The sequence below is a fragment of the Salvelinus alpinus genome, chromosome 1, assembly GCF_045679555.1.
Source record: "Salvelinus alpinus chromosome 1, SLU_Salpinus.1, whole genome shotgun sequence".
NCBI lineage: Eukaryota > Metazoa > Chordata > Actinopteri > Salmoniformes > Salmonidae > Salvelinus > Salvelinus alpinus.
The window spans coordinates 11,945,478-11,973,375 of record NC_092086.1 but is presented as its reverse complement, the minus strand read 5'-3'; the positions used below and the strand labels follow the sequence as shown (position 1 = coordinate 11,973,375).

The 27,898-nt window shown below is 45.5% G+C and overlaps 1 protein-coding gene across 1 annotated transcript; it reads right to left on the bottom strand.

The window, feature by feature from the left end:
* Nucleotides 1-47: 47 nt before the first annotated feature.
* Nucleotides 48-26,289, bottom strand: naa60 (N-alpha-acetyltransferase 60, NatF catalytic subunit). Its single transcript, XM_071391135.1, has 8 exons — nt 26,098-26,289; nt 24,865-24,980; nt 23,577-23,706; nt 19,844-19,940; nt 18,262-18,382; nt 9,783-9,896; nt 4,848-5,012; nt 48-4,483 (listed from the first exon to the last, which is right to left on the bottom strand). The coding sequence occupies exons 2-7, from the start codon at nt 24,972-24,974 to the stop codon at nt 4,856-4,858; spliced, it is 729 nt and encodes a 242-aa protein (XP_071247236.1). The 5' UTR covers nt 24,975-24,980; nt 26,098-26,289; the 3' UTR covers nt 48-4,483; nt 4,848-4,855.
* Nucleotides 26,290-27,898: the final 1,609 nt, after the last annotated feature.

The following is a 27,898-nucleotide window of genomic DNA, read 5'->3' as shown; positions in this document are numbered from 1 at the left end:
TATATATGGCTATCAGGGTGGAGCTCTATTTCAACTCACTAAGTAAACCGAATTCCACATGTTCTTTATTGAAATGCATTGAAGACAATTGCAACTGTTATGTCAGTGTACATCCTCAATTGACTGGAATTTAAAAAGTGAATTTTGACCCCAACCCGGGTAACCTCTACATGATAGAAAAGTGATTCATTTCTGTAACACAGAATAAAAACATTAAAATGTGCTACTGGATGCATGTAATGGTGTATTCTGCGTCATCATGTCTAGTCGTCCCCATCTGAACTGTTATATTTTGGTCTGTGTGAAAAGTGTATTGGAACCAAGGCCGCATGTGAAGTTGAAAAAGTGGATTCTCATTCACAACGGAGACAAAGATCTAGTTGAAGTCCTAGTCAAATCAGCTATAACCATACAAGGTTGTCCCTTACTGAAAAACCAAACGCATTGAAAAACTGAAGGCAAGACAACGTAGTGAAAAGACTTATTTAACAAACCAAATAAAAGGTCTCTTTCCTGTCCCTGTCCACATAGAAGACAACAAACCAACGGAAAGAAATAAACACAAAAATATATATATATTAAATAGAAAACCAGCTCAAGATGCAATCACAGACATTAGTTTAAAAAACACATCCATTCTTCTGCTGTGGAAAAAAGGACATTCTATATTTTGTATTTACACGACCTACAACCAGATGAACTACACCCCAAATGGAAACCCAGTCCCTATGTAGTGCACTACTTTTAACCAGAGCCCTGGATGGCTAACCCTCTGTGGTTAAGGTCTATAGTAGTGCACTACGTAGGGAATAGCGGTCCATTTGGGACACACACTCTGCCTCTTAAGACACAAACGTGACCTTCGTGCACATCCCCGTTTTGGATGAAGGCTGTCAAGCACAATAAAAAAAACACCTCCTGATCAAATTATATTTTCAGTTGAACAATAGTGTCTCAATCCAGAATGGCACCCTATAACCTATATAGTGGATTACTTGTTGACCAGAGCTCTATGGCATCCTATTCCCTATATAGTGGATTACTTGTTGACCAGAGCTCTACATTGGTTTGTGGTCAAAAGTAGTGGACAAATTCGGGAACTGGGTGCCATTTGGTGTTCAGCCAGTTTCCTCGAGACCCACTCTGTTCCATTTCACCTACAGGGGAAGGTTCCCAGACCCCGATTAAGGGTTCCTATTTTCATAGCGCAAAAAAACATTGCGCAAAATTGAAAGATTACCGTAAACCTCATTATAATCCCGCAGTATATTTAATTTGAAACTTTTCTTCAACAATACGCGTTATAAAAGAGGCGATTACTGAACTCTAGTGAGGCAAACTGAGCGATGCCTTAATAGACGTCTCATTATAAACACACATTGTTGAAGAAAAGTTTTAAATGAAATCCAACTTCCAGATTATAACAAGTTTTACAGTACATCTTGCACATTGCTTTTGCACTATAAAAATGTGGCTCTAATGCTGCTATTAATGAGAATACATCTCAATTTAGGATCTGTCTCCAGAGTGAGTTGTCTCTTCTAAAATCAGACTGGTCAATCAGTTAAACGGATCTGTCCCCAGAGTGATTAGTTTCTCCTAAAATCAGACTGGTCAATCAGTTAACTGGATCTGTGTCCAGAGTGAGTTGTCTCTTCTAAAATCAGACTGGTCAATCAGTTAAACGGATCTGTCCCCAGAGTGATTAGTTTCTCCTGAAATCAGACTGGTCAATCAGTTAACTGGATCTGTCTCCATAGTGATTAGTTTCTTCCTAAAATCAGACTGGTCAATCAGTTAACTGGATCTGTGTCCAGAGTGATTAGTTTCTTCCTAAAATCAGACTGGTCAATCAGTTAACTGGATCTGTGTCCAGAGTGATTAGTCTCTTCTAAAATCAGACTGGTCAATCAGTTAAACGGATCTGTCCCCAGAGTGATTAGTTTCTCCTAAAATCAGACTGGTCAATCAGTTAACTGGATCTGTGTCCAGAGTGAGTTGTCTCTTCTAAAATCAGACTGGTCAATCAGTTAAACGGATCTGTCCCCAGAGTGATTAGTTTCTCCTAAAATCAGACTGGTCAATCAGTTAACTGGATCTGTGTCCAGAGTGATTAGTTTCTTCCTAAAATCAGACTGGTCAATCAGTTAACTGGATCTGTGTCCAGAGTGATTAGTTTCTTCTAAAATCAGACTGGTCAATCAGTTAACTGGATCTGTGTCCAGAGTGATTAGTCTCTTCTAAAATCAGACTGGTCAATCAGTTAACTGGATCTGTGTCCAGAGTGATTAGTTTCTTCTAAAATCAGACTGGTCAATCAGTTAACTGGATCTGTGTCCAGAGTGATTAGTTTCTTCTAAAATCAGACTGGTCAATCAGTTAACTGGATCTGTGTCCAGAGTGATTAGTTTCTTCTAAAATCAGACTGGTCAGTTAAGTGGTGCTATCAACACTACATTCAGTATTACCTCAATACACCTCCTGTTTAAAGATGTTATCTAGACACCCAGTAGTGTTGCCCAACTCCCTTAACTTTCTCAAAGTTCCACGCTATTTAACAAATCCTAGTTGGACGATTCCCGGATTTCCTGCTTATCCGCTCGTCGTTCCAGGAATCGTCCAACTAGGATCTCTGGAAAACTTTGGGAGTGTTGGGAAAGTTAGAGGAATTCTGTAATCCTATTACACACACTGCTCCTCTTTAAAACATTATCTAGAAACTGCCTAACTTAACTACACCTCGGTTGAGTACCAAATAGCACCCTATTCCCTATATAGTGCACTACTATGGGCCCTACTCCCTATATAGTGCACTACTATGGGCCCTATTCCCTATATAGTGCACTACATTTGACTAGACACACACACACAAACATATATTTGGGGTATTGGGGGAATCTCACAGAGGGAGCAACTTCTACCATGTTATATTTTTTAATCTGTAAAAACAAACAGGCAGACATACAAATTTAATGTCAGCTATGTTAAACATCAGGATTAAAACCTGTCTGGTTGTCTACAAGAGCAGCAGAGTGACAGACAGCCCTGAAGGGGACAGACAGACAGCAGGGTTTCAGGTCAACATTAGGTCAGGAAGGGCACAATTCAGACTTGAGATAAGTTGACTAAACGTGGACTTCTGGAAAAACAAAAACAAAATGATTTACTGTAAGTCTACTTATCTCAAGTCTGAATCAGACCCAAAGTGGACTGAAAGTCAATCTGGGAGGAATCCTAGTCCTTGAGATCTCTGTGCACACTTAAAGTAGACTTCTGTGTAGATCATACGTTGATGTCAATGGAAGATGTGTGTGAAAATGTGAGTGCTGATCTCAACTCAGGATTCAGGATTTCAATGATTGTATTGAAATATCAAATTATTTTTCTATGTGGATTCTGATTATTGACAAATAGCATTTCAAATTGTCTGAACTGAAACCAGAGTTGACCCCAATCGTACTGAATCTTAACCCGGTCCAGTTGAAACCAGAGTTGACCCCAATCGTACTGAATCTTAACCCGGTCCAGTTGAAACCAGAGTTGACCCCAATCGTACTGAATCTTAACCCGGTCCAGTTGAAACCAGAGTTGACCCCAATCCTACTGAATCATAACCCGGTCCAGTTGAAACCAGAGTTGATCCCAATCGTACTGAATCTTAACCCGGTCCAGTTGAAACCAGAGTTGACCCCAATCGTACTGAATCTTAACCCGGTCCAGTTGAAACCAGAGTTGACCCCAATCCTACTGAATCTCACCCCGGGTCCAGTTGAAACCAGAGTTGACCCCAATCCTACTGAATCTTAACCCTGGTCCAGTTGAAACCAGAGTTGACCCCAATCCTACTGAATCTTAACCCTGGTCCAGTTGAAACCAGAGTTGACCCCAAGCCTACTGAATCTTAACCCGGTCCAGTTGAAACCAGAGTTGACCCCAATCGTACTGAATCTTAACCCGGTCCAGTTGAAACCAGAGTTGACCCCAAGCCTACTGAATCTTAACCCGGTCCACACTATTCCAGTGAATAAGGTAACACTCAATCCCTATATTTCAATGGCTTTTCCCACGACAGTAAAGAAAAGGTGAACGGAGTCTACATGTGCTGACCCTCCACTACACCACTGGCTCAGACAGTAGAGTGGAGGACAGGGCAGCTACTGACAGGGTATATATATATATATATATATATATACAGTAGTGGAGGAAAGGGCAGCTACTGACAGGGGATATATACAGTATATATGTATTTATATATTAGAGGATATATGTAATGTACAGCTATAATACATCGTCTCTGTATGAGCTGTAGGACAGGATAGGACAGCTAGGGAGAGACGAGACGCTTGGTGTGTAGCTTGCTGGGAGGCTTGGTTTGGTGGGTCTGGGTTGAGTGGCTGGGTGTCTTGGTTGGTGTTTGGGGGGTCTCAGCCCTCAGTCTTTCCAGGGTTCCGAGTGGTGGTGGGTCAGGTGAAGTCAGAGGGTCCTGAAGAACACCGGGGAAGACCATGAAGAAAAACAGATGGGGAGAGAAAAGAATGTGACAGGGAGACAGAGAGGAGAGAGACAGAAACAAAAGAGGGGAGAGAGAGGGAGCGAGTGGGGAGACAGAGACAGGAGAGAGAGAGACAGGAGAGAGAGAGACAGGAGAGAGAGAGACAGGAGAGAGACAGAGAAGAGAGAGACAGAGAGGGGAGAGAAGAGAGAGAGGGGAGAGAAGAGAGAGAGAGAGAGAGAGAGAGAGAGAGAGAGAGAGAGAGAGAGAGATAGAGGGGACAGAGTATTGAGTTAAATGAAAGTCAATCAACAACACATAGTGTACATCCCCCCCCCCTCTCCCAAATACACACCTGTCCTGTCACATGGTCCTGCTGTACTGGATACCAGTCTTGGATGCGATGCCGGACCAGGGTATCAGGCTGCGGAGCAGAGACTGGGCCTGTCTGTAGAGTCTCTGGGGGATTGAGCAGGGACTGAGGCTGGCCAGGGCCGAGCCAATGTGTTGGATGTAGTCAGTGCAAGAGGACCGTCAAGGACTATAGGATTTATGGAGGTTGGGGTCAATTACACAAATTCAATTCCATCTCCCTATCAACTCCATCAATGTAATATTCTATAACAGTTCTTCAATTTATATTTAATCAATCTGATCTCCAATTCCAGACTAACTCAAACTCTTAACGAACTAAGAGGGAATAGTCCTAAATGTAATCCTCTAAATGTCCCCTGAATTCTTTCATATTAAAACATACAAATCAAAGATGTAAAACATGATCCTACATATAACCAATCCAATGAGTGAATATCATAGCTGTTGAAGCTGTTTAATATGAACAGCATGAAATCATTCTGGAAATGCTCAATACTCTACTGTATTATATTACTGTATTATTATCATTATCATTATTATTATTATCATCATTAAACCCTGCTGGTCATCTAGGAACGTTTCAACCTCTTGGCCATGTTCTGTTATAATCTTCATCCGGCACAGCCAGAAGAGGACTGGCCACCCCTCAGAGCCTGGTTCCTCTCTAGGTTTCTTCCTAGGTTTTGGCCTTTCTAGGGAGTTTTTCCTAGCCACCGTGCTTCTACACCTGCATTGCTTGCTGTCTGGGGTTTGAGGCTGGGTTTCTGTACAGCATTGAGGCTGATATAAAAAAGCTATTATAAATAAATGTGATTCGTATCCTGTATTGAGTTATCCATTTTCTCCAATTGGTTTGGCACATTGTGGGGAACAAAACTTCCTGCTCTAAAAACAAATTACAAAAATCCCCAAACCCTTTTTTTTTTTTTAAGAGATTTTAGTTGTTTCCCAAACACAATTTTTATATTTCAACAAAAACAATTGTAACATTTACATGTTGTCAATTGCTTCAATGCACTGTCAGAAACAAGATTCATAATAGAAACTGGAGGACCATCCTGAGCCGTGGTCATGTGGGCAACACTCCCAGCTTCCCCACTGGAGACCAGGGTTCGATTCCCGTCTCCACCGATCATATTGCGTGTCTGTCTAAAGCAAAAAATACTAAAAAAGGTGGAGTGGAATTCCACTCTCCATTAATTTAGGAGTTAAATGAACACCCAGTGTTGTAAAGACCTGAGTGTTGGTGTTAATAACCAGAAGGGATTGTGTCATTTTCACTCTGTGTAGAGTAAAAAATCTCAAAACCACACCCATCATTATCATATTTCCCAGCATGCTTTATTGCAGGTGGATTTCGTTTTGAATAGTTTGTTTAGATATCTGTGTTTTTGTAATTGATCTAATGCTGGCAAGCCCAGAAGAAAACCCAAGGGACAAACATAAAGGAGGAGGAACAGTTGGTCAATGAACATTCAGAATGTCAACACCAGACTGATATACAACTACACGTCGACACCAGACTGATATACAACTGAACGTCGACACCAGACTGATATACAACTGAACGTCGACACCAGACTGATATACAACTACACGCCGACACCAGACTGATATACAACTGAACGCCGACACCAGACTGATATACAACTGAACGTCGACACCAGACTGATATACAACTGAACGTCGACACCAGACTGATATACAACTACACGTCGACACCAGACTGATATACAACTACACGTCGACACCAGACTGATATACAACTACACGTCGACACCAGACTGATATACAACTACACGTCGACACCAGACTGATATACAACTACACGTCGACACCAGACTGATATACAACTACACGTCGACACCAGACAGATATACAACTACACGTCGACACCAGACAGAGACAGCTACACGTCGACACCAGACAGAGACAGCTACACGTCGACACCAGACTGAGACAGCTACACGTCGACACCAGACTGAGGGACAACTACACGTCGACACCAGACTGAGGGACAACTACACGTCGACACCAGACTGAGGGACAACTACACGTCGACACCAGACTGAGAGACAGCTACACGTCGACACCAGACTGAGAGACAGCTACACGTCGACACCAGACTGAGAGACAACTACACGTCGACACCAGACTGAGACAACTACACGTCGACACCAGACTGAGACAACTACACGTCGACACCAGACTGAGACAACTGAACGTCGACACCAGACTGAGACAACTGAACGTCGACACCAGACTGAGACAACTGAACGTCGACACCAGACTGAGACAACTGAAGGTCGACACCAGACTGAGACAACTGAAGGTCGACACCAGACTGAGACAACTGAAGGTCGACACCAGACTGAGACAACTGAAGGTCGACACCAGACTGAGACAACTGAAGGTCGACACCAGACTGAGACAACTGAAGGTCGACACCAGACTGAGACAACTGAACGTCGACACCAGACTGAGACAACTGAACGTCGACACCAGACTGAGACAACTGAACGTCGACACCAGACTGAGACAACTGAACGTCGACACCAGACTGAGACAACTGAACGTCGACACCAGACTGAGACAACTGAACGTCGACACCAGACTGAGACAACTGAACGTCGACACCAGACTGAGACAACTGAACGTCGACACCAGACTGAGACAACTGAACGTCGACACCAGACTGAGACAACTGAACGTCAACACCAGACTGAGACAACTGAACGTCAACACCAGACTGAGACAACTGAACGTCAACACCAGACTGAGACAACTGAACGTCAACACCAGACTGAGACAACTGAACGTCAACACCAGACTGAGACAACTGAACGTCAACACCAGACTGAGACAACTACACGTCAACACCAGACTGAGACAACTACACGTCAACACCAGACTGAGACAACTGAACGTCAACACCAGACTGAGACAACTGAACGTCAACACCAGACTGAGACAACTGAACGTCAACACCAGACTGAGACAACTGAACGTCAACACCAGACTGAGACAACTGAACGTCAACACCAGACTGAGACAACTGAACGTCAACACCAGACTGAGACAACTGAACGTCAACACCAGACTGAGACAACTGAACGTCAACACCAGACTGAGACAACTGAACGTCAACACCAGACTGAGACAACTGAACGTCAACACCAGACTGAGACAACTGAACGTCAACACCAGACTGAGACAACTACACGTCAACACCAGACTGAGACAACTGAACGTCAACACCAGACTGAGACAACTGAACGTCAACACCAGACTGAGACAACTGAACGTCAACACCAGACTGAGACAACTGAACGTCAACACCAGACTGAGACAACTGAACGTCAACACCAGACTGAGACAACTGAACGTCAACACCAGACTGAGACAACTGAACGTCAACACCAGACTGAGACAACTGAACGTCAACACCAGACTGAGACAACTGAACGTCAACACCAGACTGAGACAACTGAACGTCAACACCAGACTGAGACAACTGAACGTCAACACCAGACTGAGACAACTGAACGTCAACACCAGACTGAGACAACTACACGTCAACACCAGACTGAGACAACTACACGTCAACACCAGACAGAGACAACTACACGTCAACACCAGACAGACAACTACACGTCAACACCAGACAGAGACAACTGAACGTCAACACCAGACAGACAACTGAACGTCAACACCAGACTGAGACAACTGAACGTCAACACCAGACTGAGACAACTACACGTCAACACCAGACTGAGACAACTGAACGTCAACACCAGACTGAGACAACTGAACGTCAACACCAGACTGAGACAACTGAACGTCAACACCAGACTGAGACAACTGAACGTCAACACCAGACTGAGAGACAACTACATGTCAACACCAGACTGAGAGACAACTACATGTCAACACCAGACTGAGACAACTACATGTCAACACCAGACTGAGACAACTACACGTCAACACCAGACTGAGACAACTACACGTCGACACCAGACTGAGACAACTGAGTAAGGTCTACACCGGTTGTATTCGGCGCACGTGACAAATAAACGTTGATTTTATGATATGTAATGTATTGATATAACGGGTTACATTTTAAGGATAATATATTCAATTAGGCAGTGACTGTGTGAAGGCTGCAGAATGGATAAGAACTGAAAGCAACAACCATGTCTCTGTCACTAGAAAACACAGCCAAGGATGGCTCTTGTTCAATTCCAATTCAATTCCAATTCCAAGAATGATTTTCTTTTACAATTAGACTTTTAAAGATTGCTGCAATTCCAATTCAATTCTCCACTTCCTGCTTGAAGTCCAGAAGTGTGCCTAGGGGAAGTCTACATAACCGTGCACTGTCTTCACGTGTTGCTGTCTTCCATTTCTAAATAGGGATTACATTTGGATGTTTTTACCACTGATCTACACAAACTATGCCACATTATAAAAGTGAGAAAAAAAATGAAAAAGAAACTGAAATAAATTACAAATAAAAACAAAGAAATATTGACTGCAAAGGTCTTCACACACCCTTGCTGTGACACATCTAAGTAAGTTCAGGAGCTCCACATGGACACACACACACTCAAAGTCCTACCCCCACATCCCCCCTTGTACCCCCCAAACCAACAACATCACCCACACTGGTACCCCCCCACCAATCCCCTTGTACCCCCCAAACCAACATCACACACACTGGTACCCCCCACCAATCCCCTTGTACCCCCCAAATCAACAACATCACACACACTGGTACCCCCCCACCAATCCCCTTGTACCCCCCAAACCAACATCACACACACTGGTACCCCCCACCAATCCCCTTGTACCCCCCAAATCAACAACATCACACACACTGGTACCCCTCCACCAATCCCCTTGCAGTAAAGGATATAAGAGCGTCCAGGGCGGATGCCCCCCGTTGATGTACAGAACGTATGTGAAGCCGTCTTTCAGCACCCCTCGTATGGAGTAGTAGTACGGTAGGTAGTGATGCTGCGTGAAGTCTCTGTTGGGATTCATTTAGATGACCATCTAATAATAGATATATACCCAGTAGCTACATTTAAAAAAATACAGTTTTAGATTTTAGTAATTTTAGCTACTCTCGAGAGCAGCTTACAATGCATTCATCATCAGTCAGCTAGGTCAGACAACCACATATCAGTCATAAACTACATTTTTCCTCAGGAAAACACAATAAAATCAATGACTTTTTTCCACACCTGGTCCCTACCTACCTACCTACCTACCTACCTGTCGTGGTAGAAGTGTATAGCAGGTCTCTACCTACCTGTCGTGGTAGAAGTGTATAGCAGGTCTCTACCTACCTGTCGTGGTAGAAGTGTATAGCAGGTCTCTACCTACCTGTTGTGATAGAAGTGTATAGCAGGTCTCTACCTACCTGTTGTGGTAGAAGTGTATAGCAGGTCTCTACCTACCTGTTGTGGTAGGAGTGTATAGCAGGTCTCTACCTACCTACCTGTTGTGGTAGAAGTGTATAGCAGGTCTCTACCTACCTACCTGTTGTGGTAGAAGTGTATAGCAGGTCTCTACCTACCTACCTGTTGTGGTAGAAGTGTATAGCAGGTCTCTACCTACCTACCTGTTGTGGTAGAAGTGTATAGCAGGTCTCTACCTACCTACCTGTTGTGGTAGAAGTGTATAGCAGGTCTCTACCTACCTACCTGTTGTGGTAGAAGTGTATAGCAGGTCTCTACCTACCTACCTGTTGTGGTAGAAGTGTATAGCAGGTCTCTACCTACCTACCTGTCGTGGTAGAAGTGTATAGCAGGTCTCTACCTACCTACCTGTCGTGGTAGAAGTGTATAGCAGGTCTCTACCTACCTACCTGTCGTGGTAGAAGTGTATAGCAGGTCTCTACCTACCTGTCGTGGTAGAAGTGTATAGCAGGTCTCTACCTACCTGTCGTGGTAGAAGTGTATAGCAGGTCTCTACCTACCTGTCGTGGTAGAAGTGTATAGCAGGTCTCTACCTACCTGTCGTGGTAGAAGTGTATAGCAGGTCTCTACCTACCTGTCGTGATAGAAGTGTATAGCAGGTCTCTACCTACCTGTTGTGGTAGAAGTGTATAGCAGGTCTCTACCTACCTGTTGTGGTAGGAGTGTATAGCAGGTCTCTACCTACCTACCTGTTGTGGTAGAAGTGTATAGCAGGTCTCTACCTACCTACCTGTTGTGGTAGAAGTGTATAGCAGGTCTCTACCTACCTACCTGTTGTGGTAGAAGTGTATAGCAGGTCTCTACCTACCTACCTGTTGTGGTAGAAGTGTATAGCAGGTCTCTACCTACCTACCTGTTGTGGTAGAAGTGTATAGCAGGTCTCTACCTACCTACCTGTCGTGGTAGAAGTGTATAGCAGGTCTCTACCTACCTACCTGTCGTGGTAGAAGTGTATAGCAGGTCTCTACCTACCTGTCGTGGTAGAAGTGTATAGCAGGTCTCTACCTACCTGTCGTGGTAGAAGTGTATAGCAGGTCTCTACCTACCTGTCGTGGTAGAAGTGTATAGCAGGTCTCTACCTACCTGTCGTGGTAGAAGTGTATAGCAGGTCTCTACCTACCTGTTGTGGTAGAGGTGTATAGCAGGTCTCTACCTACCTGTTGTGGTAGAAGTGTATAGCAGGTCTCTACCTACCTGTTGTGGTAGGAGTGTATAGCAGGTCTCTACCTACCTGTTGTGGTAGAAGTGTATAGCAGGTCTCTACCTACCTACCTACCTGTTGTGGTAGAAGTGTATAGCAGGTCTCTACCTACCTGTTGTGGTAGAAGTGTATAGCAGGTCTCTACCTACCTGTTGTGGTAGAAGTGTATAGCAGGTCTCTACCTACCTGTTGTGGTAGAAGTGTATAGCAGGTCTCTACCTACCTGTTGTGGTAGAAGTGTATAGCAGGTCTCTACCTACCTGTTGTGGTAGAAGTGTATAGCAGGTCTCTACCTACCTGTTGTGGTAGAAGTGTATAGCAGGTCTCTACCTACCTGTTGTGGTAGAAGTGTATAGCAGGTCTCTACCTACCTGTTGTGGTAGAAGTGTATAGCAGGTCTCTACCTACCTGTTGTGGTAGAAGTGTATAGCAGGTCTCTACCTACCTGTTGTGGTAGAAGTGTATAGCAGGTCTCTACCTACCTGTTGTGGTAGAAGTGTATAGCAGGTCTCTACCTACCTGTTGTGGTAGAAGTGTATAGCAGGTCTCTACCTACCTACCTGTTGTGGTAGAAGTGTATAGCAGGTCTCTACCTACCTACCTGTTGTGGTAGAAGTGTATAGCAGGTCTCTACCTACCTACCTGTTGTGGTAGAAGTGTATAGCAGGTCTCTACCTACCTACCTGTTGTGGTAGAAGTGTATAGCAGGTCTCTACCTACCTACCTGTTGTGGTAGAAGTGTATAGCAGGTCTCTACCTACCTGTTGTGGTAGAAGTGTATAGCAGGTCTCTACCTACCTGTTGTGGTAGGAGTGTATAGCAGGTCTCTATCTACCTGTTGTGGTAGAAGTGTATAGCAGGTCTCTACCTACCTGTTGTGGTAGAAGTGTATAGCAGGTCTCTACCTACCTGTTGTGGTAGAAGTGTATAGCAGGTCTCTACCTACCTACCTGTTGTGGTAGAAGTGTATAGCAGGTCTCTACCTACCTACCTGTTGTGGTAGAAGTGTATAGCAGGTCTCTACCTACCTACCTGTTGTGGTAGAAGTGTATAGCAGGTCTCTACCTACCTACCTGTTGTGGTAGAAGTGTATAGCAGGTCTCTACCTACCTGTTGTGGTAGAAGTGTATAGCAGGTCTCTACCTACCTGTTGTGGTAGAAGTGTATAGCAGGTCTCTACCTACCTGTTGTGGTAGAAGTGTATAGCAGGTCTCTACCTACCTGTTGTGGTAGAAGTGTATAGCAGGTCTCTACCTACCTACCTGTTGTGGTAGAAGTGTATAGCAGGTCTCTACCTACCTACCTGTTGTGGTAGAAGTGTATAGCAGGTCTCTACCTACCTACCTGTTGTGGTAGAAGTGTATAGCAGGTCTCTACCTACCTGTTGTGGTAGAAGTGTATAGCAGGTCTCTACCTACCTGTTGTGGTAGAAGTGTATAGCAGGTCTCTACCTACCTGTTGTGGTAGAAGTGTATAGCAGGTCTCTACCTACCTGTTGTGGTAGAAGTGTATAGCAGGTCTCTACCTACCTGTTGTGGTAGAAGTGTATAGCAGGTCTCTACCTACCTGTTGTGGTAGAAGTGTATAGCAGGTCTCTACCTACCTGTTGTGGTAGAAGTGTATAGCAGGTCTCTACCTACCTGTTGTGGTAGAAGTGTATAGCAGGTCTCTACCTACCTGTTGTGGTAGAAGTGTGTAGCAGGTCTCTACCTACCTGTTGTGGTAGAAGTGTATAGCAGGTCTCTACCTATCTGTTGTGGTAGAAGTGTATAGCAGGTCTCTACCTACCTGTTGTGGTAGAAGTGTATAGCAGGTCTCTACCTACCTGTTGTGGTAGAAGTGTATAGCAGGTCTCTACCTACCTACCTGTTGTGGTAGAAGTGTATAGCAGGTCTCTACCTACCTACCTGTTGTGGTAGAAGTGTATAGCAGGTCTCTACCTACCTGTTGTGGTAGAAGTGTATAGCAGGTCTCTACCTACCTGTTGTGGTAGGAGTGTATAGCAGGTCTCTATCTACCTGTTGTGGTAGAAGTGTATAGCAGGTCTCTACCTACCTGTTGTGGTAGAAGTGTATAGCAGGCCTCTACCTACCTGTTGTGGTAGAAGTGTATAGCAGGTCTCTACCTACCTACCTGTTGTGGTAGAAGTGTATAGCAGGTCTCTACCTACCTACCTGTTGTGGTAGAAGTATATAGCAGGTCTCTACCTACCTGTTGTGGTAGAAGTGTATAGCAGGTCTCTACCTACCTGTTGTGGTAGGAGTGTATAGCAGGTCTCTATCTACCTGTTGTGGTAGAAGTGTATAGCAGGTCTCTACCTACCTGTTGTGGTAGAAGTGTATAGCAGGTCTCTACCTACCTGTTGTGGTAGAAGTGTATAGCAGGTCTCTACCTACCTACCTGTTGTGGTAGAAGTGTATAGCAGGTCTCTACCTACCTACCTGTTGTGGTAGAAGTGTATAGCAGGTCTCTACCTACCTGTTGTGGTAGAAGTGTATAGCAGGTCTCTACCTACCTGTTGTGGTAGGAGTGTATAGCAGGTCTCTATCTACCTGTTGTGGTAGAAGTGTATAGCAGGTCTCTACCTACCTGTTGTGGTAGGAGTGTATAGCAGGTCTCTACCTACCTGTCGTGGTAGAAGTGTATAGCAGGTCTCTACCTACCTGTCGTGGTAGAAGTGTATAGCAGGTCTCTACCTACCTACCTGTTGTGGTAGAAGTGTATAGCAGGTCTCTACCTACCTGTTGTGGTAGAAGTGTATAGCAGGTCTCTACCTACCTGTCGTGGTAGAAGTGTGTAGCAGGTCTCTACCTACCTGTTGTGGTAGAAGTGTATAGCAGGTCTCTACCTACCTGTTGTGGTAGAAGTGTATAGCAGGTCTCTACCTACCTGTTGTGGTAGAAGTGTATAGCAGGTCTCTACCTACCTGTCGTGGTAGAAGTGTGTAGCAGGTCTCTATCTACCTGTTGTGGTAGAAGTGTATAGCAGGTCTCTACCTACCTGTTGTGGTAGAAGTGTATAGCAGGTCTCTACCTACCTGTCGTGGTAGAAGTGTATAGCAGGTCTCTACCTACCTGTCGTGGTAGAAGTGTATAGCAGGTCTCTACCTACCTACCTGTTGTGGTAGAAGTGTATAGCAGGTCTCTACCTACCTACCTGTTGTGGTAGAAGTGTATAGCAGGTCTCTACCTACCTGTTGTGGTAGAAGTGTATAGCAGGCCTCTACCTACCTGTTGTGGTAGAAGTGTATAGCAGGTCTCTACCTACCTACCTGTTGTGGTAGAAGTGTATAGCAGGTCTCTACCTACCTACCTGTTGTGGTAGAAGTGTATAGCAGGTCTCTACCTACCTGTTGTGGTAGAAGTGTATAGCAGGTCTCTACCTACCTGTTGTGGTAGGAGTGTATAGCAGGTCTCTATCTACCTGTTGTGGTAGAAGTGTATAGCAGGTCTCTACCTACCTGTTGTGGTAGAAGTGTATAGCAGGTCTCTACCTACCTGTTGTGGTAGAAGTGTATAGCAGGTCTCTACCTACCTACCTGTTGTGGTAGAAGTGTATAGCAGGTCTCTACCTACCTACCTGTTGTGGTAGAAGTGTATAGCAGGTCTCTACCTACCTGTTGTGGTAGAAGTGTATAGCAGGTCTCTACCTACCTGTTGTGGTAGGAGTGTATAGCAGGTCTCTATCTACCTGTTGTGGTAGAAGTGTATAGCAGGTCTCTACCTACCTGTTGTGGTAGGAGTGTATAGCAGGTCTCTACCTACCTGTCGTGGTAGAAGTGTATAGCAGGTCTCTACCTACCTGTCGTGGTAGAAGTGTATAGCAGGTCTCTACCTACCTACCTGTTGTGGTAGAAGTGTATAGCAGGTCTCTACCTACCTGTTGTGGTAGAAGTGTATAGCAGGTCTCTACCTACCTGTCGTGGTAGAAGTGTGTAGCAGGTCTCTACCTACCTGTTGTGGTAGAAGTGTATAGCAGGTCTCTACCTACCTGTTGTGGTAGAAGTGTATAGCAGGTCTCTACCTACCTGTTGTGGTAGAAGTGTATAGCAGGTCTCTACCTACCTGTCGTGGTAGAAGTGTGTAGCAGGTCTCTACCTACCTGTTGTGGTAGAAGTGTATAGCAGGTCTCTACCTACCTGTTGTGGTAGAAGTGTATAGCAGGTCTCTACCTACCTGTCGTGGTAGAAGTGTATAGCAGGTCTCTACCTACCTGTCGTGGTAGAAGTGTATAGCAGGTCTCTACCTACCTGTTGTGGTAGAAGTGTATAGCAGGTCTCTACCTACCTACCTGTTGTGGTAGAAGTGTATAGCAGGTCTCTACCTACCTGTTGTGGTAGAAGTGTATAGCAGGTCTCTACCTACCTGTTGTGGTAGGAGTGTATAGCAGGTCTCTACCTACCTGTTGTGGTAGAAGTGTATAGCAGGTCTCTACCTAACTGTTGTGGTAGAAGTGTATAGCAGGTCTCTACCTACCTGTTGTGGTAGAAATGTATAGCAGGTCTCTACCTACCTGTTGTGGTAGAAGTGTATAGCAGGTCTCTACCTACCTACCTGTTGTGGTAGAAGTGTATAGCAGGTCTCTACCTACCTGTTGTGGTAGAAGTGTGTAGCAGGTCTCTACCTACCTGTTGTGGTAGAAGTGTATAGCAGGTCTCTACCTACCTGTTGTGGTAGAAGTGTATAGCAGGTCTCTACCTACCTGTTGTGGTAGAAGTGTATAGCAGGTCTCTACCTACCTGTTGTGGTAGAAGTGTATAGCAGGTCTCTACCTACCTGTTGTGGTAGAAGTGTATAGCAGGTCTCTACCTACCTGTTGTGGTAGAAGTGTATAGCAGGTCTCTACCTACCTGTTGTGGTAGAAGTGTATAGCAGGTCTCTACCTACCTGTTGTGGTAGAAGTGTATAGCAGGTCTCTACCTACCTGTTGTGGTAGAAGTGTGTAGCAGGTCTCTACCTACCTGTTGTGGTAGAAATGTATAGCAGGTCTCTACCTACCTGTTGTGGTAGAAGTGTATAGCAGGTCTATACCTACCTGTCGTGGTAGAAGTGTATAGCAGGTCTCTACCTACCTGTCGTGGTAGAAGTGTATAGCAGGTCTCTACCTACCTGTCGTGGTAGAAGTGTATAGCAGGTCTCTACCTACCTACCTGTTGTGGTAGAAGTGTATAGCAGGTCTCTACCTACCTACCTACCTGTTGTGGTAGAAGTGTATAGCAGGTCTCTACCTACCTACCTGCCGTGGTAGAAGTGTATAGCAGGTCTCTACCTACCTGTTGTGGTAGAAGTGTATAGCAGGTCTCTACCTACCTGTTGTGGTAGAAGTGTATAGCAGGTCTCTACCTACCTACCTGTTGTGGTAGAAGTGTATAGCAGGTCTCTACCTACCTACCTGTTGTGGTAGAAGTGTATAGCAGGTCTCTACCTACCTACCTGCCGTGGTAGAAGTGTATAGCAGGTCTCTACCTACCTGTTGTGGTAGAAGTGTATAGCAGGTCTCTACCTACCTGTTGTGGTAGAAGTGTATAGCAGGTCTCTACCTACCTGTTGTGGTAGGAGTGTATAGCAGGTCTCTACCTACCTGTTGTGGTAGGAGTGTATAGCAGGTCTCTACCTACCTGTTGTGGTAGAAGTGTATAGCAGGTCTCTACCTACCTGTTGTGGTAGAAGTGTGTAGCAGGTCTCTACCTACCTGTTGTGGTAGAAATGTATAGCAGGTCTCTACCTACCTGTTGTGGTAGAAGTGTATAGCAGGTCTCTACCTACCTACCTGTTGTGGTAGAAGTGTATAGCAGGTCTCTACCTATCTACCTGCCGTGGTAGAAGTGTATAGCAGGTCTCTACCTACCTGTTGTGGTAGAAGTGTATAGCAGGTCTCTACCTACCTGTTGTGGTAGAAGTGTATAGCAGGTCTCTACCTACCTGTTGTGGTAGGAGTGTATAGCAGGTCTCTACCTACCTGTTGTGGTAGGAGTGTATAGCAGGTCTCTACCTACCTGTTGTGGTAGGAGTGTATAGCAGGTCTCTACCTACCTGTCGTGGTAGAAGTGTATAGCAGGTCTCTACCTACCTGTTGTGGTAGAAGTGTATAGCAGGTCTCTACCTACCTACCTGTTGTGGTAGAAGTGTATAGCAGGTCTCTACCTACCTGTCGTGGTAGAAGTGTATAGCAGGTCTCTACCTACCTGTCGTGGTAGAAGTGTATAGCAGGTCTCTACCTACCTGTTGTGGTAGAAGTGTATAGCAGGTCTCTACCTACCTGTCGTGGTAGAAGTGTATAGCAGGTCTCTACCTACCTACCTGTTGTGGTAGAAGTGTATAGCAGGTCTCTACCTACCTGTTGTGGTAGAAGTGTATAGCAGGTCTCTACCTACCTGTTGTGGTAGAAGTGTATAGCAGGTCTCTACCTACCTGTCGTGGTAGAAGTGTATAGCAGGTCTCTACCTACCTGTTGTGGTAGAAGTGTATAGCAGGTCTCTACCTACCTGTCGTGGTAGAAGTGTATAGCAGGTCTCTACCTACCTACCTGTTGTGGTAGAAGTGTATAGCAGGTCTCTACCTACCTGTTGTGGTAGAAGTGTATAGCAGGTCTCTACCTACCTGTCGTGGTAGAAGTGTATAGCAGGTCTCTACCTACCTGTCGTGGTAGAAGTGTATAGCAGGTCTCTACCTACCTGTTGTGGTAGAAGTGTATAGCAGGTCTCTACCTACCTGTTGTGGTAGAAGTGTATAGCCGTGGTGTTGGTTGTCAGCACGTGGAGGTAGATGGCCTTGCAGTGGTCCTGGGCCGTGGTGGAGATGTGTTCCTTAAGACTGTCCAGCAGCAAGGAGCCTGGGAGGGGGAGAAGAGAAGAGTAGCAGGACAGTGAGTGACTGTGAGTGTACCTAGGGCTGTGGCGGTCACTAAATTGTCAGCCGATGATTGTCATGCAAATAACTGTTGGTCTCACGATAAGTGACAGGTTAATTAACATAAACACATTTAGCCTCTCCTGGTAGCCACACATAGCCTACGAGCCATTTTAAAAAGTCTAATCCATGTAATATAGCCTACACCTTCACCATAAATTAACTATTTATTTTAGACAGGTCTAAAGAAACATGACATAAAGAAAATGTAGTCTATTTCATAAGAACAGAATAGCATACTCTGAGTTGTCCTTATGTTAGGCCCTGATCTGGCTATGCCATATGACTGTGGGCTACACTAGTTCATTTAGCAGACAAGACATGCTTAGAATTCCCTGGCATTATTTTTATATTATTTTATAATATGAATAAAACAATTGAACAAAGCTGAATAAAATATTAATATTTTCTCCAAACGATTTGAAGGAGTGCGCACATGTGTCTATTCTGTGTTGAGCAGTTAGCAAAGAAACAAGTCTTCCTATTTACTTCATTTAGAGTTATTAATGTAACTTTAGTTGTTCTACAGACGTTGGGCTATATGTTTTGATTTTTAATACATTGTAAGGCTGCATGGTGCGACTCTAATGATGATTTGAAAAAAGTTGCTTAAAAAGGCATGAGCTCTGCTTAGTTTTCTGCGCAGGCTGTACACTCCAATAGTCTCTCATTCACAATTTGACAAGCACTTGATAATGCCTCGTATTTCACGGCTGCATCCCCTTTGCGGCCATAATGCACCCCCCCAAAAAAATCTGTGCCTTTTGTGGCCCCCTAGTGCTACGTTGTGACCTTCTCCCAGAGTGTGCTGCGCAATCTGAAGTGTCTCTCACTCACATGGCTCTCCGTCACCAGATCGGGTCTTTCTCACAGGCTACAAGTGAAGACAGACACATCGGGGATGCACCTGCGCGCGTCCTTCTCCAATTCAGATCTGCATATTGAAGATATTGGAAGAACTGTCCACATTTACTTTATCAGCCAACTAGATGAGTAGGCCTAACGAACAGCAAAAGCACTAGCCTATGGAAAGCTGATGGGACCCTCCTATTTTTAGTAGAGGCCATCACTCTGTTTTTTTCTCCCGCAATTGCATAGCCTATAGAAATTATGCGCAACATGAGCTCATGGGCACTCATGAAGTGTTGGATTAGATTTGCGAATACATTTGCATTGATGTCAGAGTGATTAGAGGGACAATAGAGTGCTGAGTACCAGGCAGTTAGCAAGTTTGGTAGGCTACGAATGACCATCAGCAGCATCTGAGCTTGGCGAAGCCTAATTACCATGACTACACGGTCATGTGGAATTTGACTGCCTTCATGACTCGTGACCGCCAGTGTGGCAGTAAAACGGTCACTGAAACAGCCCTAAGTGTACCTACCTATTCCATGTTTCCTGAACTCCTTCACCACCCCCAGACTCAGTATGTAAGCCACCTGGGTGTCCACAGGAAATCTAGAGGCTAGGATGTCTCCATCCTGCAGAGAGGAGAGGTTATACACAGCTATTAATACTTATAACACTGACTAACAACAGGAAATCTAGAGTCTAGGATGTAGGGACATTGTTTTGCGAACAGTAATGAACAGTTTCAACATTTCTACACGCCGTGTCGCATTATTCAAGTATGTTAACTTCTGTGTAGCATGAGTGGGCTAAGTGGAGTACAGGCTGAGTGGAGAGCTAACATGATGCAGCCCAGACTCCCAGTACAGGCTAAGTGGAGAGCTAACATGATGCAGTCCAGACTCCCAGTGCAGGCTAAGTGGAGAGCTAACATGATGCAGTCCAGACTCCCAGTGCAGGCTAAGTGGAGAGCTAACATGATGCAGCCCAGACTCCCAGTGCAGGCTAAGTGGAGAGCTAACATGATGCAGCCCAGACTCCCAGTACAGGCTAAGTGGAGAGCTAACATGATGCAGCCCAGACTCCCAGTACAGGCTAAGTGGAGAGCTAACATGATGCAGCCCAGACTCCCAGTACAGGCTGAGTGGAGAGCTAACATGATGCAGCCCAGACTCCCAGTACAGGCTAAGTGGGGAGCTAACATGATGCTGCCCAGACTCCCAGTACAGGCTAAGTGGAGAGCTAACATGATGCAGTCCAGACTCCCAGTACAGGCTAAGTGGAGAGCTAACATGATGCTGCCCAGACTCCCAGTACAGGCTAAGTGGAGAGCTAACATGATGCAGTCCAGACTCCCAGTACAGGCTAAGTGGAGAGCTAACATGATGCAGTCCAGACTCCCAGTACAGGCTGAGTGGGGAGCTAACATGATGCAGCCCAGACTCCCAGTACAGGCTAAGTGGGGAGCTAACATGATTTTTTGTTATAACATTTTAAATTAACCTTAATAAAGTCAGTTAATAAGAACAAATTCTTATTTACAAGGACGGCCTACACCAGCCAAACCCGAACAACGCTGGGCCAAATTGTGCGCCGCCCTATGGGACTCCCAATCACGGTTGGTTGTGATACAGCCTGGATTCGAACCGCTGCGCCACTCGGGAGCCCATCAGTGGAGCAGGCACGGTGCACTAGAGCTGTAAGGGGGACATCAGCTGCACTGATAGACAGACTCTGCACCTCTCTGATTCAGAGGGTTAAATGAAGAAGACACATTTCAGTTGAAGGCATTCAGTTGTACACCTGACTAGGTATCCCCCTTTCCCTTTCCCTCCAAGCAGACCACCACAACATACCCAATGATTCAGAGGGGTTGGGTTAAATGAGGAAGACACATTTCAGTTGAAGGCATTCAGTTGTACACCTGACTAGGTACCCCCCCCCCCCACCACTTCCCTTCCATCCGTGAGACACATTTGACAGAAGTACTACCAAAAGTAACAAGCATTCTAGTACCGAGACGTTTTTCATGTTCTAGTATCGAAAAAGTACAGAAGTGTCGGTATACCGAGCAAAACAACCCCCTCCACCTCTCTCCATTACCCTTCAACACCCCTCCATCCAAGAAACACCTCTCTCCATTACTCTTCAACACCCCTCCATCCCCCACACCCTCTCCATTACTCTTCAACACCCCTCCATCCCCCACACCCCCTCTCTCCATTAGTCTTCAACACCCCTCCATCCCCCACACCCTCTCCATTACTCTTCAACACCCCTCCATCCCCCACACCCTCTCCATTACTCTTCAACACCCCTCCATCCCCCAACCCCCTCCACCTCTCTCCATAACTCTTCAACACCCCTCCATCCCCCACACCCCCTCCATTACTCTTCAACACCCCTCCATCCCCCAACCCCCTCCACCTCTCTCCATAACTCTTCAACACCCCTCCATCCCCCACACCCCCTCCATAACTCTTCAACACCCCTCCACCTCTCTCCATTACCCTTCAACACCCCTCCATCCCCCACACCCTCTCCATTACTCTTCAACACCCCTCCATCCCCCACACCCCCTCCATAACTCTTCAACACCCCTCCACCTCTCTCCATTACCCTTCAACACCCCTCCATCCCCCACACCCCCTCCATAACTCTTCAACACCCCTCCATCCCCCACACCCCCCCCACCTCTCTCCATTACTCAACACCACCCCCCCACACCCCCTCCACCTCTCTCCATTACTCTTCAACACCCCTCCATCCCCCACACCCCCTCCACCTCTCTCCATTACTCTTCAACACCCCTCCACCTCATGCCCCCTCCTCCATGACCACCCTCCTTTTCTCCTCCACCCTTCCATCCCCACCTCCGTCACCACCCCCCTCCTCCCTCCTCTCCACCCCCCCACCCTCCTTCTCTCCTCCTCGTCCCCACCCTCCTCCTCGTCCCCTCCTCCTTCCCACCCTCCTCGTCCCGTACCCCCTCCTCTTCCCCTCCGGCTGCTTCAGGTCTAATTAGTAGGAGACTATAAACAGAATGTAGAATGTCAGTGTGTTCCATTTCAGACTGTTCCTAAGGAATGTGACTGACAGGGATATGGAACTAACTACACTACTGTAAACATAACTACTATTATCAGGTTTGGGCTCAAACCCATTTACATTCCTGTCAATTCAGATAGTAATACAACTTCCAAATCCAAATGATCCTAATTCAAAACAATTGGAATTGCTGTGTTCCTGAATTGACCCCAACCCTGACTTTAATATGACCCACCTAACAACTACTGTCTGTCAAAACATTCAGCTTCCAACAATAGGTTCAATATGGGGCACATTCACAGTCTATAATGGACATTTCCTCCAAATGTTCAATATGGAGTACATTCACAGTCTATAATGGACATTTCTCCTGAAAACATGTTCAATCGTCCTGTCAGTCAGTCAGGACCATCTCTACCCCAGCACCCGTACCACTCTGTGTACTGTCAGTCAGTCAGGACCATCTCTACCCCAGCACCCGTACCACTCTGTGTACTGTCAGTCAGTCAGGACCATCTCTACCCCAGCACCCGTACCACTCTGTGTACTGTCAGTCAGTCAGTCAGGACCATCTCTACCCCAGCACCCGTACCACTCTGTGTACTGTCAGTCAGTCAGGACCATCTCTACCCCAGCACCCGTACCACTCTGTGTACTGTCAGTCAGTCAGGACCATCTCTACCCCAGAACCCGTACCTCTCTGTGTACTGTCAGTCAGTCAGTCAGGACCATCTCTACCCCAGCACCAGTACCACTCTGTGTACTGTCAGTCAGTCAGTCAGGACCATCTCTACCCCAGCACCCGTACCACTCTGTGTACAGTCAGTCAGTCAGTCAGTCAGGACCATCTCTACCCCAGCACCTGTACCACTCTGTGTACTGTCAGTCAGTCAGTCAGTCAGTCAGTCAGTCAGTCAGTCAGGACCATCTCTACCCCTGCACCTGTACCACTCTGTGTACTGTCAGTCAGTCAGTCAGTCAGTCAGTCAGTCAGTCAGTCAGTCAGTCAGGACCATCTCTACCCCAGCACCAGTACCTCTCTGTGTACTGTCTGTCAGTCAGTCAGTCAGGACCATCTCTACCCCAGCACCCGTACTTCTGTGTACTGTCTGTCAGTCAGTCAGTCAGGACCATCTCTACCCCAGCACCCGTACTTCTGTGTACTGTCAGTCAGTCAGTCAGTCAGTCAGTCAGGACCATCTCTACCCCAGCACCCGTACCTCTCTGTGTACTTTGGTCCGGCCCTTGATCTCAGCTACGATCATTCCCACGATGCCTCCCTTGAAGATGGCGGCTAGGGAGAAGAACTTCTTGTTGGATGTGATGTCATTATACCATGAGTCTGGGTACCTGTTGGGGGACAGGTGAGGCTCAGAGGTTAGATTCCTACTGGGGCCACTCATATGGAAAATGCATGTCTAAGGGATAAAAGCGTTCGCTAAATGGCTTATAGGTCTAATATGCCTTAAGGTAGGTACAGTAGGTACACCTTAAAACAGACTTCAGCTGTTTTAAGGTGACATGGGATAGGTGAGGACAGGAGGGGTAGACTTCATCTGTTTTAAGGTGACAGGGGACAGGTGAGGACAGGTATTGTAGACTTCAGCTGTATTAAGGTGACAGGGGATAGGTGAGGACAGGTGATGTAGACTTCAGCTGTATTAAGGTGACAGGGTACAGGTGAGGACAGGTGATGTAGACTTCAGCTGTATTAAGGTGACAGGGGACAGGTGAGGACAGGTATTGTAGACTTCAGCTGTATTAAGGTGACAGGGGACAGGTGAGGACAGGTATTGTAGACTTCAGCTGTATTAAGGTGACAGGTGATGTAGACTTCAGCTGTATTAAGGTGACAGGGTACAGGTGAGGACAGGTATTGTAGACTTCAGCTGTATTAAGGTGACAGGTGATGTAGACTTCAGCTGTATTAAGGTGACAGGGTACAGGTGAGGACAGGTTATGTAGACTTCAGCTGTATTAAGGTGACAGGGTACAGGTGAGGACAGGTGTGATAGACTTCAGCTGTATTAAGGTGACAGGGTACAGGTGAGGACAGGTGATATAGACTTCAGCTGTATTAAGGTGACAGGGTACAGGTGAGGACAGGTGATATAGACTTCAGCTGTATTAAGGTGACAGGGGACAGGTGATGTAGACTTCAGCTGTATTAAGGTGACAGGGTACAGGTGAGGACAGGTGTATAGACTTCAGCTGTATTAAGGTGACAGGGGACAGGTGATGTAGACTTCAGCTGTATTAAGGTGACAGGGTACAGGTGAGGACAGGTGATATAGACTTCAGCTGTATTAAGGTGACAGGGTACAGGTGAGGACAGGTGCCCTGGGTTGTGTTCAGTGGGGCTCAACATAGCAAAGCGTTTTGAAACGGAAAGCGAAAATCTGTTCTTATTAGACAAGTTAAAGTACCACTACAGTTTCACTCAGCTCTCTCTCTAGTGAACACGATTACGATCCTGTGCTGCTATTGGCCGCGGGGCACAGTACTCACTCGATGGGGAACCAATCACCGCACAGCAGCTTGACGCTGTCTATGTCATCGTGGCAGAGGAGGCGGAGCTGGACTTCGCTGAGCGCAGTGGGGGACACCACGTCGGTCATTCACACCTAGAAAACGACCAATGCCAGGAGAGATAGAGTTATTAACTCCTACAACCCACCAATCACACTGATCAATCTTCTATAACATTATCTGACATATTTTGTTTATATATTTCCTTGGTCCTTTTAAAATGGTTAGTCAGCTGGTTAATACACTGCCAGGTCAACTGTCCTTGGTCCTTTTAAAATGGTTAGTCAGCTGGTTAATAAACTGCCAGGTCAACTGTCCTTGGTCCTTTTAAAATGGTTAGTCAGCTGGTTAATACACTGCCAGGTGAACTGTCCTTGGTCCTGGATATGAGGGTTCATCCCAAATGGCACCCTAATACCTTTATAATTCACTACTTTCGACCTGTGCTCTATGGGCCCTGGTCAAAAGTAGTGCACTATAAAGGGAATAGGGGGCCATTTGAGAGGCAGTGGATGGAGAGGGACAGGTGGATGGAGAGGAACAGGTGGATGGAGAGGGACAGGTGGATGGAGAGGGGCAGGGAATGGTAGCTAGACAGGCAAACCAACTTCTGAAACCTCTCTACTCTGCCCCTGGTGGCAGTAGCAACTGTCATCGGTGAGGACAAAACCCAGAGCTTTAAAATGTGGACAGAACTGCTGTGCTCTATGAAGAGAACATGCTTTATGATGCTAACTAGTTAGTTGTTTGACTTTAGCTAGTTAGCTAAGTTAAATGCCTAAACAACCTAATCAGCAGCCCTAGTAAGGTGCTATGTTATCAAGCTAGCTAACACTGCTAGCAAACTGACCGTTTGGTTGACATTCCACAGTAAATTCAGCTAAACAAGATGCATTATTAGCCAATTCCTTCCCCCTTTAGCTAGCGTTAGATAGACTTTAGACTTGACTGGTTGTCAAAACAAGAAAGTTAGCTAACCTAGCTAGCTAGCTTTCTAGTTCTGAGGGAGTTCGCTAGCTGACGTAGCGACCTACTTAGCTACGATTCCAGGCAAAATAAGTAAAGGAAATATAAGTATAACTGGACAACACTTCGCTAACTATGTCAGCTCAAAAGTTAGTAGAGGATAATGGCTACATTTAGCTGGGTAGCTAGCAAGGTATCTTGTTAGCTGACCGACAAGCTAGCTAGCTCAAATATTTTGTAACCTACCTTGTTTATGCGCTCGAACAAGAGGAACGTGCGGGGGGAAATTCCTTGGGTGTCGTTTGAAGTGTTTCCTACAGTGGAAACACCATGATAAAACCCAAATTTGCTCTCTATTCAGAAAACCACGGACACTGGTCTCCCACCAATACATTAGCTGGCTAGTCAGCTTTGCTAATTTGACAACTAGCCGAGTTGGCTTCTTCCTGTGTATGTCACATTCCGGAAGTCATTCAGATTTGTGTGCGGAAATGTAGTTTCTCGGGGATATGGTTTTGTAGTTTAATTTCCCCAAAATGATTGTAACAAACATACTATACATTCAGACATAGGCAGTGTTTCTGTAACATGTATTTTAAATACGTATTTAATTACTCTTGAGTATGTTTTTTTTTACACTGTCCCGAACAACAATCCAATGTATTTTGTAACAAGATACATACAGACCTTTAATTTATATTTACAAAATACTTTTCTATACACATTTTTTTATATGTATATATATTTTTTTTTTATAGCGGTTCATCATTTTGTAACCCCCTTTCACACTGCAATGGTATCAGAAGTCTGATGGCACTATGGTGTGATAAGAGTGTCTGCTAAATGACAAAAATTTAAATGAACACTGGGTATTATTCTAATGAGCTCCGCACCCAAAACAAGGCCAATAATAATACCCAGTGTGCTTTGCAATTGATCATTTTTACATTTACATTTTGGTCATTTAGAAGACTTACAGTCAGTGCATTTAACTAAGGTAGATAAACAACCACATATCACAGTCATGGCAACTAAACTGTTTTTTGTTACCATTACTGAGAATGCTGTTGGAGTGAAGGTATGAACTGGCAAATCTATTGAGAATTTTGAAAAGGTTGAAAATACAAAATACTTGTATTTTATCTACATACAATACTTTGCAAAAGTATTTTGTATTTTAGTTTGATACCTTGGTTTTTAGAATATCTTGTACTTGTAACAAGATAGATTTGTATGCATCTTTTGCCCATCTCTGTATACATTGATAGCCTATAGTAAAATATGCTCCTTTCGGCTGAGGAAACCCCTTGTAAAGTTGTTTATGCACCTTCCCAACGTCAAATCCTTCGGTATCATTGTTGATACAGTTGACACAACAGTAATAGATGAAAGTCTGACGATCTGCCACTGTTTGTGGCCAAAGCAGCTCAGTATTACCTGTGAGGAGGTACAGCCCAGTATTACCTGTGAGGAGGTTCAGCCCTGGGTGGACAATAACATCAGGCCGGTATTACCTGTGAGGAGGTACAGCCCTGGGTGGACAATAACATCAGGCCAGTATTACCTGTGAGGAGGTACAGCCCTGGGTGGACAATAACATCAGGCCAGTATTACCTGTGAGGAGGTACAGCCCTGGGTGGACAATAACATCAGGCCAGTATTACCTGTGAGGAGGAGGTACAGCCCTGGGTGGACAATAACATCAGACCAGTATTACCTGTGAGGAGGTACAGCCCTGGGTGGACAATAACATCAGACCAGTATTACCTGTGAGGAGGTTCAGCCCTGGGTGGACAATAACATCAGGCCAGTATTACCTGTGAGGAGGTACAGCCCTGGTTGGACAATAACATCAGGCCAGTATTACCTGTGAGGAGGTACAGCCCTGGTGGACAATAACATCAGGCCAGTATTACCTGTGAGGAGGTACAGCCCTGGGTGGACAATAACATCAGGCCAGTATTACCTGTGAGGAGGTACAGCCCTGGTGGACAATAACATCAGACCAGTATTACCTGTGAGGAGGTACAGCCCTGGTGGACAATAA

Bases quoted from the DNA above. Each gene is read 5' to 3' on its own strand.
- naa60 (XM_071391135.1), bottom strand. From the start codon at position 24,974: ATGACCGACGTGGTGTCCCCCACTGCGCTCAGCGAAGTCCAGCTCCGC. The intron at 23,707-24,864 runs GTGAGTACTGTG...GTCCCCCAACAG, and splicing joins GGTGATTGGTTCCCCATCGA to GTACCCAGACTCATGGTATA. The intron at 9,897-18,261 runs GTAGGTAGAGAC...GAATCCCAACAG, and splicing joins ATACACTTCTACCACAACAG to AGACTTCACGCAGCATCACT.